The sequence below is a fragment of the Labrus bergylta genome, chromosome 9 (genome assembly GCF_963930695.1).
Source record: "Labrus bergylta chromosome 9, fLabBer1.1, whole genome shotgun sequence".
Classification (NCBI taxonomy): Eukaryota; Metazoa; Chordata; class Actinopteri; order Labriformes; family Labridae; genus Labrus; species Labrus bergylta.
Window position 1 is genome coordinate 14,842,152 of NC_089203.1, and position 15,234 is coordinate 14,857,385.

At 39.5% G+C, this 15,234-nt stretch overlaps 1 protein-coding gene across 2 annotated transcripts in view; it reads left to right on the forward strand.

The window, feature by feature from the left end:
• pcdh11 (protocadherin 11) overlaps positions 1-15,234 on the forward strand; it is a 126,632-nt gene that overhangs the window by 67,497 nt on the left and 43,901 nt on the right. The window contains exons 5-6 of one of the 2 annotated variants that reach the window (XM_020637110.3): positions 5,978-6,013; positions 11,527-11,725. In XM_020637110.3, the coding sequence (XP_020492766.1) occupies positions 5,978-6,013; positions 11,527-11,725 (235 nt within the window). The remainder of the gene's footprint in view (positions 1-5,977; positions 6,014-11,526; positions 11,726-15,234) is intronic. The other variant, XM_065958596.1, reaches the window with a different exon arrangement.

Genomic DNA, 15,234 nt, shown 5'->3' on the forward strand with positions numbered 1-15,234 from the left:
GTGCCACAAAGAGAGAGGGAAGGGGAGGGGTCCACGACTACAGCTGCCAGGGAGCTTAATTCAGCCCTTTCTCTCTTTTCCTCTTCCTACCTCCCCCTTTTTTAATTCACCCAATTTGTCGGTCCAAATGAAACAGCAAAAGGTTAGAGTGTGGAGTAATTAACAGCAGCTAGCCTAATGAAATCAGGAGGGGCCGGTACACTGGGAGGATCAATACCTCGCTAAGAGCGAAGCGCAAGGGGGGATCGTCCAGGGGAAACACACATATACGGACCACTTAATAATAATAAGCTGATGAAAAGGCAACATGTTGTCCACTTGTAAATCAAAATTGGTTCGAACACACTGAGACATTATTGCTGTCGAGTAATTGTGTTAAAGGAAAGTTGCTCCTGCTGCACACTTGAGACGTGTACAGGATTTACACCAGCTCGTGTGCTTTGCTGAGAGGGTTTCCCTTTATTGAATGTCAATAAGTACATCAATACACTTTGGACAACTGAACACCAATGCACAGGGAAATTGGGATTCTATTTATCTAAGGCTTCACTTAAGTATATTGAAGACTTTATTAGCCCCTTTGATGAGAAGGTGTTTTGTTTGCAACACTTTTATCACGCTGTCTAAGACATGCTGTGGTCGCCAGAAATACAAGGGATGTAAACTTGAACTCTACCCACTGTTTCTTGGCGGAGACATCCACGTCTCTGGTGACTGAGCACATGAGCAGATGGTGTTCATGTCCAAGTTTTCCACTGAGGATATTTGTATTATAAGTGTGCGTATTATGCATATGTCTGCATGTTTGTGATTGTGCCCAGCCACCTGATACATTTTTTGGCCTTTTTTTTTTTTTTTTTTGATGAACACCAGACACTTTCATCTCATCCTTCAGGGCAACCACTCGAGAGCAAACCACATGCTTTTCTTTCACCTTCTCTGAGAAGCTTAAGCCATCAACTGTGGCACTGCTCTGACATTTCTGGAATACTTTGCAGTCCTGACAAGTCTTGCCTGACCAGTATTTCCACAGGCTTCATGCAGAGAAACTAGCTGAACTGCAGCACACTTTAAACAAGCTCCACCAATGAACCCCTGAGTCTCAACACATGTGAAATGCACAAGGCCGGGCTTTGGCAGCTGGAGAGACTGTGGCTAGCTAGCATGCTTCCTGTCTCTTTGCCTGGCTGTGCGCTTCACACCACCTTCAAAGGTATTTACACTATGAAATAAACTGTGATGTGGGAGGCTGGAGAGATGGGAGCAGCAGATCTCATTAGTGTTAAACTATTAGGAACATGGAGACCCCAGGGATGAGGGGGGTTTTAAGGCTTTCAGTGTAGCTTGAAGTTATCACATCATAAAGTCTTTAACATTATTTTCACAAACTGCAGCAAGGCGTCTTGAGATGCCATCTTTTTCACTACTTTGAACTGATTGCCAACGGGAGGAACAAAGCTTTGTATGGTGAAACTGTCCAATCACTCAGTTTGCAGGGTTCAGCCGTTCAGTGTGGACAAGAACAAAGTGCGTGTGTTTTTCTTATTCCCTTCCCTGATTATAAGGGAATATTTTCTTTAAAGCCAGCAGAACATTTTGACACCAGCTGCATTCACTAAAAATATTACAACTTTTTTTTTAAGTTCATTGATGTAACCTCCTGTTAAGGGACCTTTGTGTCAATGAACTCACAGAAGTCAGGAGAGAACCACATCAGAACATCTGTAAATAAATAAATAAAAAAAATAAAAATAAAAAAACATTGGCAATCCAGAGGTAGTTTTTTGATTTGTTTTTATTTCCCAAAGATGTCTGTCTATGAAAACAACACTGCTGGCTATTTGGTTTCGGCACTAATTAGTTTTGATAGCTGCCCACTGTGCTTCTGTGTTTTTAATTGTGCCTGAATTTTGTGAAGGATGTAACCAATGCTTCAATTCATAAAATTAACCTCAGGTTATACAGAAAATAGTTTTGCCCTAATTGCAATTGTCTTCTAACCCCGTATGATGAATACTTTCACAGAGATCAACACTGGGAAATGTTACTTTTGTTTCAAGCATTAAAATTACTTTAATGACAAGTTTTACATTACAGAAAGTACAAGTTACAAACCCAAGTTCTGTTTCAATTGTTGACAATGACACGATATGATACCATGCAATGTGATATGATACAATATGATACAATATACTGCAGTACAACAGGATATGACACAATAAAATTTACTTTGTGTCCCAACAAAAAACCAATGAAAAACAACCAACAATCCAATTTTATTAAGAGAAGCACTTGCCATTTAAAACACAAACAACTTATACTGCACATTACCCATAGTGAACATTCCACATAACTCACAACATGTGAGTTCGAAAGTGAGAAAGAAAAATCTATCAGAACATGTTTGAAGCTTCTTCAATGATATACAAAGAATCTGATGGCCTGTTGTCCTGTGTTGATCCAGGAATAAATCTTCATTCTACTGTAATTAATGTTTGTCCTCTTAATGTTAACTTAAATGCACCTAGGGAAATTGATTTACAAGCATATGCACCAAAGCTGATGGAAAATTGTCTTTTTAATATCCTTGATATGCACACAGCAGGCGCATTGTGTTTCTCTTGCTAGATTGCACTGCAGAGTTAGATTGCACTGCAGTTGTAATATTAGCTTCTCTCATATCACCTAAGCGCAGCTGGAATGCACTCTTACCTGGCTTCTGACTATGCCGTTTGATTATTACACAGTCCTTCTACCTCTGTGCTAGCCTGCTATCCCATAGTTAAGACTCTCACTGGAGGAAACGGCTTGTTGCTGCACTTCAACCTGTCTGCAGTTCATACATGAACAAAGTGCTGGAGAACTGAAAGACTGCACTGTAGTCAGGATTTGCTTTACACTCTACAAGAATATCAAAATATTTTTTGTATAAATGGCCAAACATGTCATACAATGCTACATTGTGTATTGGTTCCTTTCTCTCTTACCTGCATTCACTCTTTTAATGTGCAGCCACAGTGTCTAAAAATTGGGATACAGAAGCAGAGCACAATGAGGTCTGGTGTTTTTAATCAATTATTTATCCAATATTTTAATGATCAGAGTGCCTGGGGTGATCAAAGGCTTGGTTCGAGTTCCACTGCCTTTGCTCGCTAAGACATCCCTCTGTACTTTGATGTGGTTCACCAACAAATGCACTTATCTTAAGAATAACTCTCTCGCAGGCTTGTATGTGGGTGCTTTGAAACTGTTTGAGAGGTGTACATCGAGAGAGAAGGTCACTGACCAATCCATACAGACGAGGGGGTGTTGAAATGAGAAAACTCACACATTTATGTTCTCCAGCAATCCCATGTTCAACCACTATTTTGAATGTCATATATGAGACAAGTACGGGTCACCTTCTCAGATCCCTCATGTACATTATCATATATTTAATTGGTAGGCAAGGTCTCTAACTTGAAGCATGTGTCACGAGATGTTGAATAAAACATTACTTAGAGAAGAAACAACTGCCTGATGGCAGCCTCAAGTCAAATCCAGCTTTAAATGACCAGTCAGTGGATGCAAATGAGTTACTCCTCAAACAGACCTGACAAATGTTGGTGTGCTAGAATATGCAAAAAATTAAGAAAAAAAGGAAGCTATCTATTTTTAATGACTTTAATTTAAAAAATAAATGTGCTTTGGCAGAAATATTGGCCATCTCAACATCCTTACCAATTAATTTCTTGGGGTTAGTGCTACATAAGTAAACACTATAATGTCTTCCTGGTGTAGATGTAATGACAATACAGCATGAAGTATAATTACGAGCCTATGACAAGTTCCAAAAAAATCCATTCAGACATGACCTACATGTTCATGTGCAGAGGAGTCATGTATTATGTATATCCATATTAAATGGAAACTATCTGGACAGCATAAAGTATACACTGTATGTAGCAATCTATTTTAAACTAATGTGTTTGTGAATAGTTTGAAATCTATTGAATTGCTATGATTATTTAGTAGGGTATATTGGCTTTAAGGATATATTTGTTGTACTATTTTAAAATGTTTTTACCAGATGTTGGCAGGGGTATTATAGCAGCACTGTTTGACTAAGATCAGTTTTAAACAGCTGTAAATTCCTACATACCCACAGAATGTCTTCATATTGTCTTTAAGTTATCTTTTGCCTTTTCAGAAATCCAAAATGTTTAAATTGTATGTCGTTTTTTTCAAGTTATTGGTATCAAAAAAAGCATCAAGCACAACATCGATAACATATTTGGTCATTTTCTCCCCATATAGGCATTTGTGTAATGTTAACATGCCAGCAAACAGTAGCCAATTTGGAAGTGTAGTTGTCATTTCTAATGTCTGTCTAATCGACGACTGTTTGTGTAGTGTTTATCATTTGGCTCAGTTTTGGTCTCCACCAACTCTTGCGGAAGTGTCTGTTTCTTTTGCTGCTAAATGCTTCACTATCTACACCAGCAAGTGCTTTACTCGTCTGCTTGTGTTAACTTGTTGAGTTTAGATCAATGAAAACAACTGGCACTGCTAATGGAAAAGTAATGGAAATAGAGATTTAAAATAATTGAGAATCCTTTGTAGATTTAACAGAATTATCTATTATAGCTTCTAAAACAAGCACAGAAGCTGTACACACCTGTGTTTGGCAAAAAATAGTAGTTTCAGAAATGATGTCACCTTTTAGTTGAGTCTGCCAATGTAGCAACTTTGAAGTGGGACGTTAAATCATTGTACCTATGTCATACCCAAATGAGAAACCACATTTAAAAAAAAATCTCTAAGCAAAGCTTACGGCTGGCATGTTACATCGATTTGAACAGTTTTCTTTTACCTGACATATTTGAAGTTGTGACCAAATGGAAACATTTTGTTAATGTTCACAGAAAACATGACTGATTTGAAAATCAAGGCAGAATGCGTTGTTTCAGCTTGAGCAGCTACGGTAGATGCTTTCTGGTACCCGGATGACAAGTGATTTCATTGAAAATGTCTTAAACATGAATCTCTCTACACAAACGATGATCACTGTAGCTACGTTTTTATGTTCTAGACAGTGATTTGTCAGAAGTTTGGAGCCCTTTCTTTTTAATTCAGTCTAGTTGTCCACCATGAAGCTCCATTTTGTTTTTGATGAATAGCTTTGGCTGCGCTGCTCTATCGCTCTCTCAGTAGCAGCATCCCTTGGTGAACAATTATGGCAGGATAATCTGTTGACATGAACTTGTTTCCTGTTCATTGTTTTACCGTTCCACCCCAGCAGTCCTCTCTTCTTCTCCCCCTGTCTAAGTGCCTCCTCACCAGCAGATTTCTTCTATTTTCTTTGCAAATCAAGTCATGTACTCAGATTATTATACACAGTACAAAGAAAACAAAATTGGTGATTAAAAATTAAATACTCTTATCTCTCTGTGAGTTATCTCGGTCCCCAGAGAGAGGATGCTATTTTGCAGGCTTGCGGGTGTCTTTTGTTCCCAATTTAGAAGCTTGTCGCTGTTTATTGTTAATTTTTGATGCATCATTTGATATTCTGTTCACTGTCCTCCCTGACATGTGGAGAAAACGTCTTTATCAAAGTGTCAGTTGTATATCTTGTGTTGTCAGGGTGTCAGGTTTGCCCTATTCTTTACATTTCTGGGGAATGGGTGTGTGTACTCTGCAACCCCTTTTTGTTGCTGTGCCAGCTGAGCACGGAAATATGCTGTTCAAACTCTGCAACCGGGGAAGAAATCAATATGTTTCCAAAATTCAATTCAGATTTGAAAAAAAAAGAAAAATAGACTTTAATCCGTAAAAATCTTTGAGGTTGTCAATTGTGAACTCTGACTGACTTTGAGAAGAATAGAAAGTTCCCAGTGTAGTTTTCTTTGTAGGCTTCAAATAATCATCTCTGCAGTATATCATCTGTAGAGCCAGAGTCAGACAATGATGTCAAACTGCTGTTCTTCTGTCTTTGCAGGAGGCCTGTCAACTTAGCAAGATAACCTCTGTGAATGTAAGTCACTCTTTTAATGTTCTTCTTGCATGTGCATTTCCATAAGCCTTATTAGAGCATGACACTGTTCAGACTTTTGTCCTCTTCTACTTTGTTTAACTTTACACCCACAATACATACCAGAGAATCTTTCTTGCCAGAAATATATGAACTCTTGTTGCCATACGAAACCTTCAAACCAAAGTGTAAGGGCTTAAGTTTGAACTTAGAGTGGGTCAGATGTTGAGATTTGGAAAATGTCTTGTTCACCTCTGTCCTGCAGCTCCACAGAAGATTAAAGTAAATACTTGTGTATAAAAATACCTCAACAATTGAAATAGGAACATGGAACCCAAAGCCATGGCAATCTACCAACATCACCTGATATTATTGAAAATGGACATTTATTAACACTTTTAGCAGTTCTGTTTGCTCAGATGGAACCTTAACCATCTACAACGTATAGAACTCAGCTTCAACCTCACCACATCCTTAGCAGATTTAAATTTATTGAAAATAAAAATAATCAATGAAAGCTTTGAACAGAAAAAACAAGATTTTTTGATCCAACATCTATAATCAATCTAATCACTTTGTGAATGATTAAGCTGTTCATTTACATACCTTTCTGCAAGAAATGAATATGAACAAACACTTTAGACTTTAGGTTTTTTTTCCTCTTTTTTTATTAGGCTTCAAAATTAGTATTTTATTGGAAAAGCACAAATGTGTTCTCAGACTTAATATTTTTCCATTAACATCCGGCTGTAAGCCTCTTCCCATCCTTTTAAATGATTTATTTTCTTCAGCGAAGGCAGCTGTACAGTAAAGTTTACTGAGTGAAATGAAAAAGCCTTTACTTCAATGGTCTGTATTGCTGCCAATTTAAGCAAAATATTTAAGCTCAAGGGCATTTCACACTTCCTATTAAAGACAACAATAACCTTAAATACAATTGTTTTGTGGACTCTGACCACTGTACCCTCTCTTTTCTGTTCACCCTTGAGTTCATGACTGCACACAGGCGTGCATAGTTCAATAACCTTTGCCTAATAAGAGAAAGAAATCAGAGCTCCTCTTGCACGATAACTAGCTAGTAAAACTTTTTTAGTTACAGCGGACAATGTTGCTCCTGTAAAGTGCTGTGAGCTTACAATAACTTTAGTTGAATATTTTTTATTATTCCTTTTTTTTTTAGCTAAAATGTTCAATTATTTGTAATATTATCACATGCAGATATATCTATTTTCTTGACATATCCAAGCCATCTTATTGCTGAGTCCTAAAATATCTGATCAGTATTCTGTGTCATCTTTGCTGGGACTGAGGAGAACATCATATTTAGGTCACAGTACATGTTGCACGGACAGTCTTTATTGCAAATGACTCAATAACAGGCAAAATTGCAAAAAAGGGCATTTGATTTGTCAAAAATCACCCAGTAATCTCCCTTCTTGCTAGAATCAGCTCCTTTTTGCATGTTCTTGCTAACTCATCATTTCACATGTAGTGACATCTCACCTCACACATAATAGTCAACGCTGGAACAGCATGTTCAGAAAGAGAAGGGCACAACCGCAGACAGAAAGCATTTATAGCTTATATTGGACTTTGCATGGTCTTGACATGAAGCTGAATATTGGAACATGTGGGACAGTGTTTTCTGGTTAAATACCTTGCCATCGCTGCTGTTGTTGTTTTTTATTTTTCAATTTACTTTTCCCCCTCCACATGAGACATGTGCAAAATGACAAACCACCATCTCCTCTGAGCAGATTTATGCAGGTCTAGGTGTGCCCGCAAGCTGATCCTTATCTGAAATGGCAGAGCCAATCTCCCCTGATTCACTCCTAAGTGGTCCCTGTTTATCACTCAAAGTGAGGTGGTTGTCAGCCAAGTCCTTCTCTGTGCAGCACTGAGTTCTCTGCTGTACCTAGAGAACGGCAGCTGGGGAAGAAAGTACATGTGATAATAAAACTCAGAGAGCTGTGGCCCGCAGAAGGACAAGGTGGCAGTCGCTTTGCACTTCCCTCCTCTATGTCTAAATATAACGGACTTCTAATCCTGTAACCCGTGAATCCGGCCCAATCTGCCCATTGTCTGTTTGGTTACCAGAGGGAGGGTTTTAAGGATTGGCCGGCTTGTTACAAGGCAGAACTTGGCATGCGTCGCTCCTGTTCATTTTATCTCTGTGTACATACTTCTCAAGGCAGTGTTTTATCTGGCTGAACGGGCTTTGTTTGGTCTTGATATCTCTTACCGCAGCTTGTCTTTGCTTTATGGATTTCTGGCAGCTTCTTTAAATAAGTGATAATGCTTAGCAAAACACTCACCTTGACTCCTGTGCGAATGTTTGCTTTTGTTTGTCATGTTTGTCTTCCAACATTAATATTAATTCACATTACCACTGAGAGCAAAAAATTTATTTAAGACCTATTAACGGAATTTAATTGTAATTAGTATTGTGGTAAACAACGTACGCTTTTCTCAGCATCTGGCAGCAACTTGAATTGGTTTAAGTAAACAGCCTTCAAAAAATGAAGACACTCCTTTATGCAAAATGATAGCACCCTAATTGTCACGGACAGCTGTTTGTTCTAATAGATCCTGGATGCCATTGCTGGAGCAAGTTTCCAATAATTAGAGTCATGTGGAGAGGAAGCATGCTTTCTTGTCGAGCTGCCAACCTTGGGTAAATGGGCTCTTTCTTTTGCTGGAACCTGGACTTTGTTTTTTTTTTTGCGCACATCCTCCAGTAATTTGAGAAACAGCTGCCAAAGCTGTTTGAGAACAAGTAGATATTAAGACGACTTGAAAGCGTGGGCAAACATGGCACACATGACTATGTTACTTTGCCAACAAGGTATTTGTCTCCTCAGTGTCTTTGAAAATGAATAAAACCGCACAAGGACTGGTAGAAAATAGTCTTTTGTATACAGAACTTAAGAAATATACCTAAACATTTGGCAGCAGATGTCCCAACACGTGCATTAAAAACAGGATTATTTTAAGGAGCTGTACGTCGTATGCATATCTTCCTGTGGTTTAAGAAATAAAGCAGTGCAGAAGGGCAGAGCAAGCTTTCCTTTACTCAATAGAGCAACATAAATCTTTTGTTTTGGAGTTATCTCGCACAGGAGTTGAAGGTTGTGTGTGTTTTTCTGTTTGTTTCTGTGGCTGCATGCCCTTTTTCCCACTCTTTTCTGCTCATTTTCTTTCCAGCATACTCACACGAGGAGCAATGTGTGGCCTCAGGATCTAGATGAATGGAGTAAATAGAATATTTAGCTTGCTGTTTCAACATCACAGCATTGGAAAAGCACTCGGTTGTGCTTTCAGGGTGCTAATTTTGTGGATTTAGGTTAGTCAACCCTCTCTGATAGTTTTTAAATGAAGCTTTTTGTGCACTTGTTTTTTTTTTTCTCGGATGTCTGTCCTTTCTCCTCTCTCCTATTTCCACGCCTTATTTAGTCTTATCAAAGAGCAATAAGTGCTTTATCTGCGCACTTTAGTGGCGACGGAGAAAATGTGTTCGCACAGAGACATCTCCTCCTCCTGAGCTTAAAGGAACATGTGCTAATGAGGTTTTTAATTCAGGACTTGTTTATTGCTTTTATTGCTTTAGTGCGGAAGGAGATCAAGATAGTGATTTGTGCTCGGGTTGTATTTGCTCTGGAAAAAAATTAAAATCTCTTATCAGTTTGAATAATGGGGAGAATAAAATTCACAGCAATAACCCAAGCTGAGGGCGTAATTATTTTTTATGCGTTTTATGCCCCTATACTGTGTGATGTTACTCAGGGAATCATGGGAAGACATGAATTCAAGCTTTAGTCGGGTCTCTGCAGTTGCCATATTTTCTTTCTGTCCATTGCCAAGAAAAATATGGGGGAAAGAAATCAGTGGTGCCCATAGATTACCCAGCATGCCTCACAAAATGAATGATTCTGAATATGGTTTGTTTTCTGGAGGACATAAAAGCAGACTCCACCATATTTAGAGTTTTTTTTTCTGTTTTTAAGCTCTAGGAATGGTCCCAACATGAACTTGTGCAGACCACTAGAGAAATCAGAGAGGCCTGAACCTTTCAGACGCAAAAGCCTTCATTCCTGTGATCCCCAAGACTTTACAAATCAAAGTCCAAGCCTGCACACTCATCTCCACCTCTTCTGTTCATAAATTGGTCGAGAGGGGAAACTAGGACGTTTCTCAACCTGCTAATACACATCCCATCTCATATCAGACCAACTCTCAATTATAGATCTTACAGTCACTTAAGTATCTGAAAAGTAATTTACAATGCTCAACAGACCAGAAATATTTTTTGGGTTATGAGGTCACTGTTTCAATTAGTCTCCCCCTCTGTGATAGGACACAATGTTGGCATATTTTTTTAAAAAGTTACAGCAGGTAAAGATGATGGATGCAGTGCTGGGCCATGTAACAACAACACTTGGTACAATTAGGCGATGATTTCCCTCGTAAATGCCGTCTCGATGTACTCGTTTAGCCATAAACGAGCATCGTTGTCACCGCTGATGATGATATTAATAATCTTTGTTTGTCAGCGGTGGTGTGCCAAGGCGCTCTTTAGGGGCAGAGAGAATACCTATAAAAGATCCTTAATGGCTTACATCCCTGGAAGGAGAGGCTATGTAAGGAGGGGACTTTAAATATATACAATTTTGGTTAGTCACAAATGAGTCAGTGTTTTGATAAGACAATACCATAAAGGTTAATCCAAGCGGTAAATGAGGTCGTATGACTAACCTTGTAAAAAGCTTTAGTGAGTCGTTAAACAGAAGGAAGCATCTTCTCAAGTTCTGACCCTTCAAACTTTAAATTGAAGATTAGATCTACAGCAAAATAAAGACAAACAAAAACGTAGAAAGGCTTATTTTCTCTCATAGCTGTAGTGATAAATCTACAGATATAGTTGTGGTTTTCTGTGCTCTGGTTTGGAGATATCCATCTTTTAGATTCCTGTCTTCACCTCAATACAGTGCAGGTGAAAGGCGTTCAGATTGTGTTGCTCAGAGCACTGAAATATAACTATTTTTTTTTTTTAAGTCGTCAACAATGGTATTTGTCCTTGCTCTTCTGTACAGACCAAACTGTGAAAGTGCTCTGCTTTATACTTTAAGAAAAGCCCATATAAAGGCTGGTGTCATTGAGTCATGTTGATATTCAGAAGCTCTGGACAATGTTTCTTTCAGGAATCAATCAATAGAGTTTCAATAGAGAAACTCATTTCTCAATGCCTTGAGCACCTTCTGATTCCATTGAGCTCCATTTTTTGGGGGATTTTAAAAATGAAAAAGATTTCATTCAACAGTGAAATAACAAAAAATCAGCAAGGGTCAGAGTAACTAAATACTATAGGGAAGCAAATTCTACCAATATTTCGGCCACCTTTCTCTACTGCCGTGATTGTCAGACTCATGATGTAATGTGTTTTTTTCTTTCTTTTATGGCCTCAGAAATAGGGCGACAGTTTCTTACCAACCCCCCTTTTTTGTTGTTGTGTGTTTCAGACCCAGCGTCGTGTGACCTTCCATCTTCCCGACGGTTCCCAGGAGAGCTGCAGTGACAGCGGGCTTGGAGATCCCGAGCCCAGCAGCACGGCCAGCAACGCTCAGCCTCTCCCCCTCAGCTTCCACCAGGATGAGTACTACGAGCAAACATCACCCAACAGCCGCACGGAGGGAGATGGAAACTCAGACCCAGAATCTAGTGAGTGTTCATGTTATTTTTGTTCTGCTGCTGCAGCAGGCAAAAGTTGTTCATATTTTTCATTTGTCTTATTTTCTCTGTTTTCTTAGGCTGTCTTTGAAATTTACAAGTGGCCATCTGTGTTGCCAGACAGTGAAAAAATGTACTGAGAGCTGTGATTGTCATAGTAACAACGCAGCCTGGCAAACACTTAACAAGAGACCATTTATGTCTAATAACTGGTTACAAGCTAGCTACTCATACAAATTATTTTGCTAAAAATGCTATTTTTGATAAGGTCATTCTTTAAACAAGCACAACAACACCAGAAGTCACCCAAGCACTGCTGGGAGGGAACGACACCCCTGCTCCTTCTATCATTTATCAGATTCAAGTCTTATTAGACATCCAAAATGTATTGGATTTGGATTAAGGATTGCAAATTTATATTTAAGGCGTCACTTGCGCAGAGCTGCATTCATTATTGACAATGGATTTTGTAAGGCAGAATTTTGTAAATGTTGTCCAGAAGCTCTACAACCACATGGGATTTTTTACCTTTGAAGTTTGAAACTCTGTTGCTGAATTTATTCAAATGATTCACAAGACAGCTGTCACTGCATGGCTTACTGCCCAATGTTGTTGTCCATAAAAAGCTCCACTGAACGCAGGGATGCACAACCCCGTCCTCATACATATACAACAGATTTTTTTATTTTGAAATCATTGCTCAAATAACTGGCTGAGGGGGAAAAGAAGAGTGCTTAAGACACACCACCAAGGACCACTGGTATATTTTTTTTTTTCTCCCTCAACTGGTAGTGAAGATTCAAAGCCGGTGCATCAGCAGCATGCCAATGATGCTGGTGAAATGATTTTGCTCCACCTTAACATGAACAAGGCTGTTGTGAGCCCCTATCACTGTGTCCTTGTCACATACCAACACCCCCCCCACACACACACACACACACACACACTTCACACTGGATATTCTCGCCCCCTTGAATCAGATTTTATTTTTCAGGAGGTAACCCTGCCTTGTATATTGCAGGCTGGATCGAGGTTCAGGTTACTGCAGACCTTCACTCCTTCCATGGCCTGTGTGTGTGTGTGTGTGTGTGTGTGTGTGTGTGTGTGTGTGTGTGTGTGTGTGTGTGTGTGTGTGTGTGTGTGTAATTCCTTAGCCATTGCACAGAGTTAGCTGTCAACAAATACAAGTATTTCCCCTCCCCCCCCTACCCAGCACTGAAAATGTACAGGACAGGTAGAAATAGAATCCTTTGCATACCCCTACGTGCAGTATAGCTATTGTGTCATAGCTGTAAGTGAGACAACAGTCATTGGTGCTTCTGCCTCCCCACAGCTGTGCTGACAGGTCCGGGGCCAGGGTGTCACTGTGAGTGTGATTGTGAATGCATTTGTTAGACATTGAACAGGATGGGTGACATCCCGGCAATGGCTCCATGTGTTCATTTACATGCAAAAGCCCGTCCCATTCCTGATTTTCTATTTTTGATAACGAGATATTGCGAGTTGCATGAGATTTTTTCTACGATAGCCTTTTTTTTTTTTCTTTTTTTTTTACACACCTAGCTGACCTCTTTATTCCATCACACTCACACAAACACACATTAACACACCACACGTGTAAAAACACAAACGCATACATCTAACGATCAAACCTCTCCTTCTTTCCCAGCTAGTCGCTTTAATGTATTCACCGCTATGACAGCTGTGATTCATTTATGTGATTCATTCACACACAGAGGCAATTGCTCATCATCTCATTAATATTCAGTGACATAAACATCTCATACTTCATAAACTTACTCAAATACTGAACTTATTACCCACTTTCCCTCTGGGGTAATATTTGTTGAAGTGCATTAGTTTTAGATACAGGGCCATGCTAATGTAGTAAATGCATGTGTACTTTTACAAATTGCTGCATTAAAAATCACAGCAGAGCCAGAGTGTTGGGAGAATAACTCAGAGTGTAATATCTGTGTCTAATATGAGTAGTTGGATAATAAAAAAGCCATTTCAGTTATTTGACCACAAAGCTCATGTAATGCTCTGTTGTAACCTTATCACACCAAATGATATTAAAGTCAATGTCAGTCTTGCAGCTGTAAAAAAGGGTGAAAGCAGCCAGGACTTGGTTATATTCGAGAGTTATGTCATCACCAAGGCTGAAATCATCTGATTAATTCTATGTCAAATACAGTTTCCTGTGAAATATATGTAGAACTATCCAGCTAGAAGATATTTGTTTTTTGCCTCTACCACAGTATGAAGACCATATGCAATGTGCGTAAAAAATCTAAGTCATTACAGTTTTTAAACCATATTTTCCCTAAGTTCTTTCATTTGCATTTAGATGTTACCGATTAACACACGCTAGCACATCTCACATCAGTTGCAGACAAAGTGAAAGTCGCCCGACTCATCCGGCTCCATTTTCTCCTTTCCAGAAGTTTAAAGATAAACTCTGACTCTGTGCTGCTGGCTTCAAACAGAAAGATGGATCCTGTGCATGTTGACCGTCTCAGAGATGAGTGCGCCGGCGACAGAGGGGGGCCTCAGATGGATTAGATATGGTTTTATCAATGAGCACCAGGCTGGCATGGCGGTGGCAAGTCTCTTATCGTGTCGTCTCAATTTGTAAAGCAGAGAGAACAAGGAAAAGTGGAAAGAGAGGGGAGAGGGGAGAGGAGAGAAGGATTGACTCCAAGTTGAAGAGGAAAAAATAAAGCTTGGAGATTGAAAGACTCGAGCTGCAGTGGGAAGAGAATTTCAGGAGTCAAACGGCGTGTTGTTTCGTAAAGGTGCCACAGCTTGGACCTGAATGTCAGCTTGCTCTGAATAATTGTCAGTGCCAAAGGCGAGCCATGTGGCCTTCTTATGACAATGAATTTCTCGACTCCTCTTTAAACCTGCATCTTTATTAGACCACCCACTCTTGAAATAAAGTTCATATGACATTTTATGTTTCTATTATTTATGAGTTAGGCGGCTGTTCGTTTTATGGGCTCATGCTTCCCCCCGCCAGGCTTACTTCACCGCCCCTCCATCACTCATCTGCTGTCACCTCCTTTTGTCACACATTGTTCCAAAGGTTTTGATAATTCCCTCTCTGTCTCGACAAAAAGATAAAAGCGACGGATTAATATCATCAGCATGTGTGTTTTTTAGGTCCAACCCCCATACATCTGACAGCCAGTGAGTACAGAACGACACATCCGGAACAATTAGGCGTGATGAATCGTACCTGTCCCTTTTGGCCATATAGCGACACTTCTTCAAAACATCAAAAAACAGGAATGCATAATGATATACGATGCATCTCTTTCCTTGCATAAGAAGGATGTTGGCCACTGTTACAGCTGACATCCTCTCATATAGTGACTCAGTGCTGCAATGCTTTCAGCACAGCTTTGCACAGGTTCACCTTCCAGGCATCCAGCTTGTCCTGAAATCACTAAGAGCACTGTCTTACACGCGAAACTAAAAGCATCCAGTTGATGAAA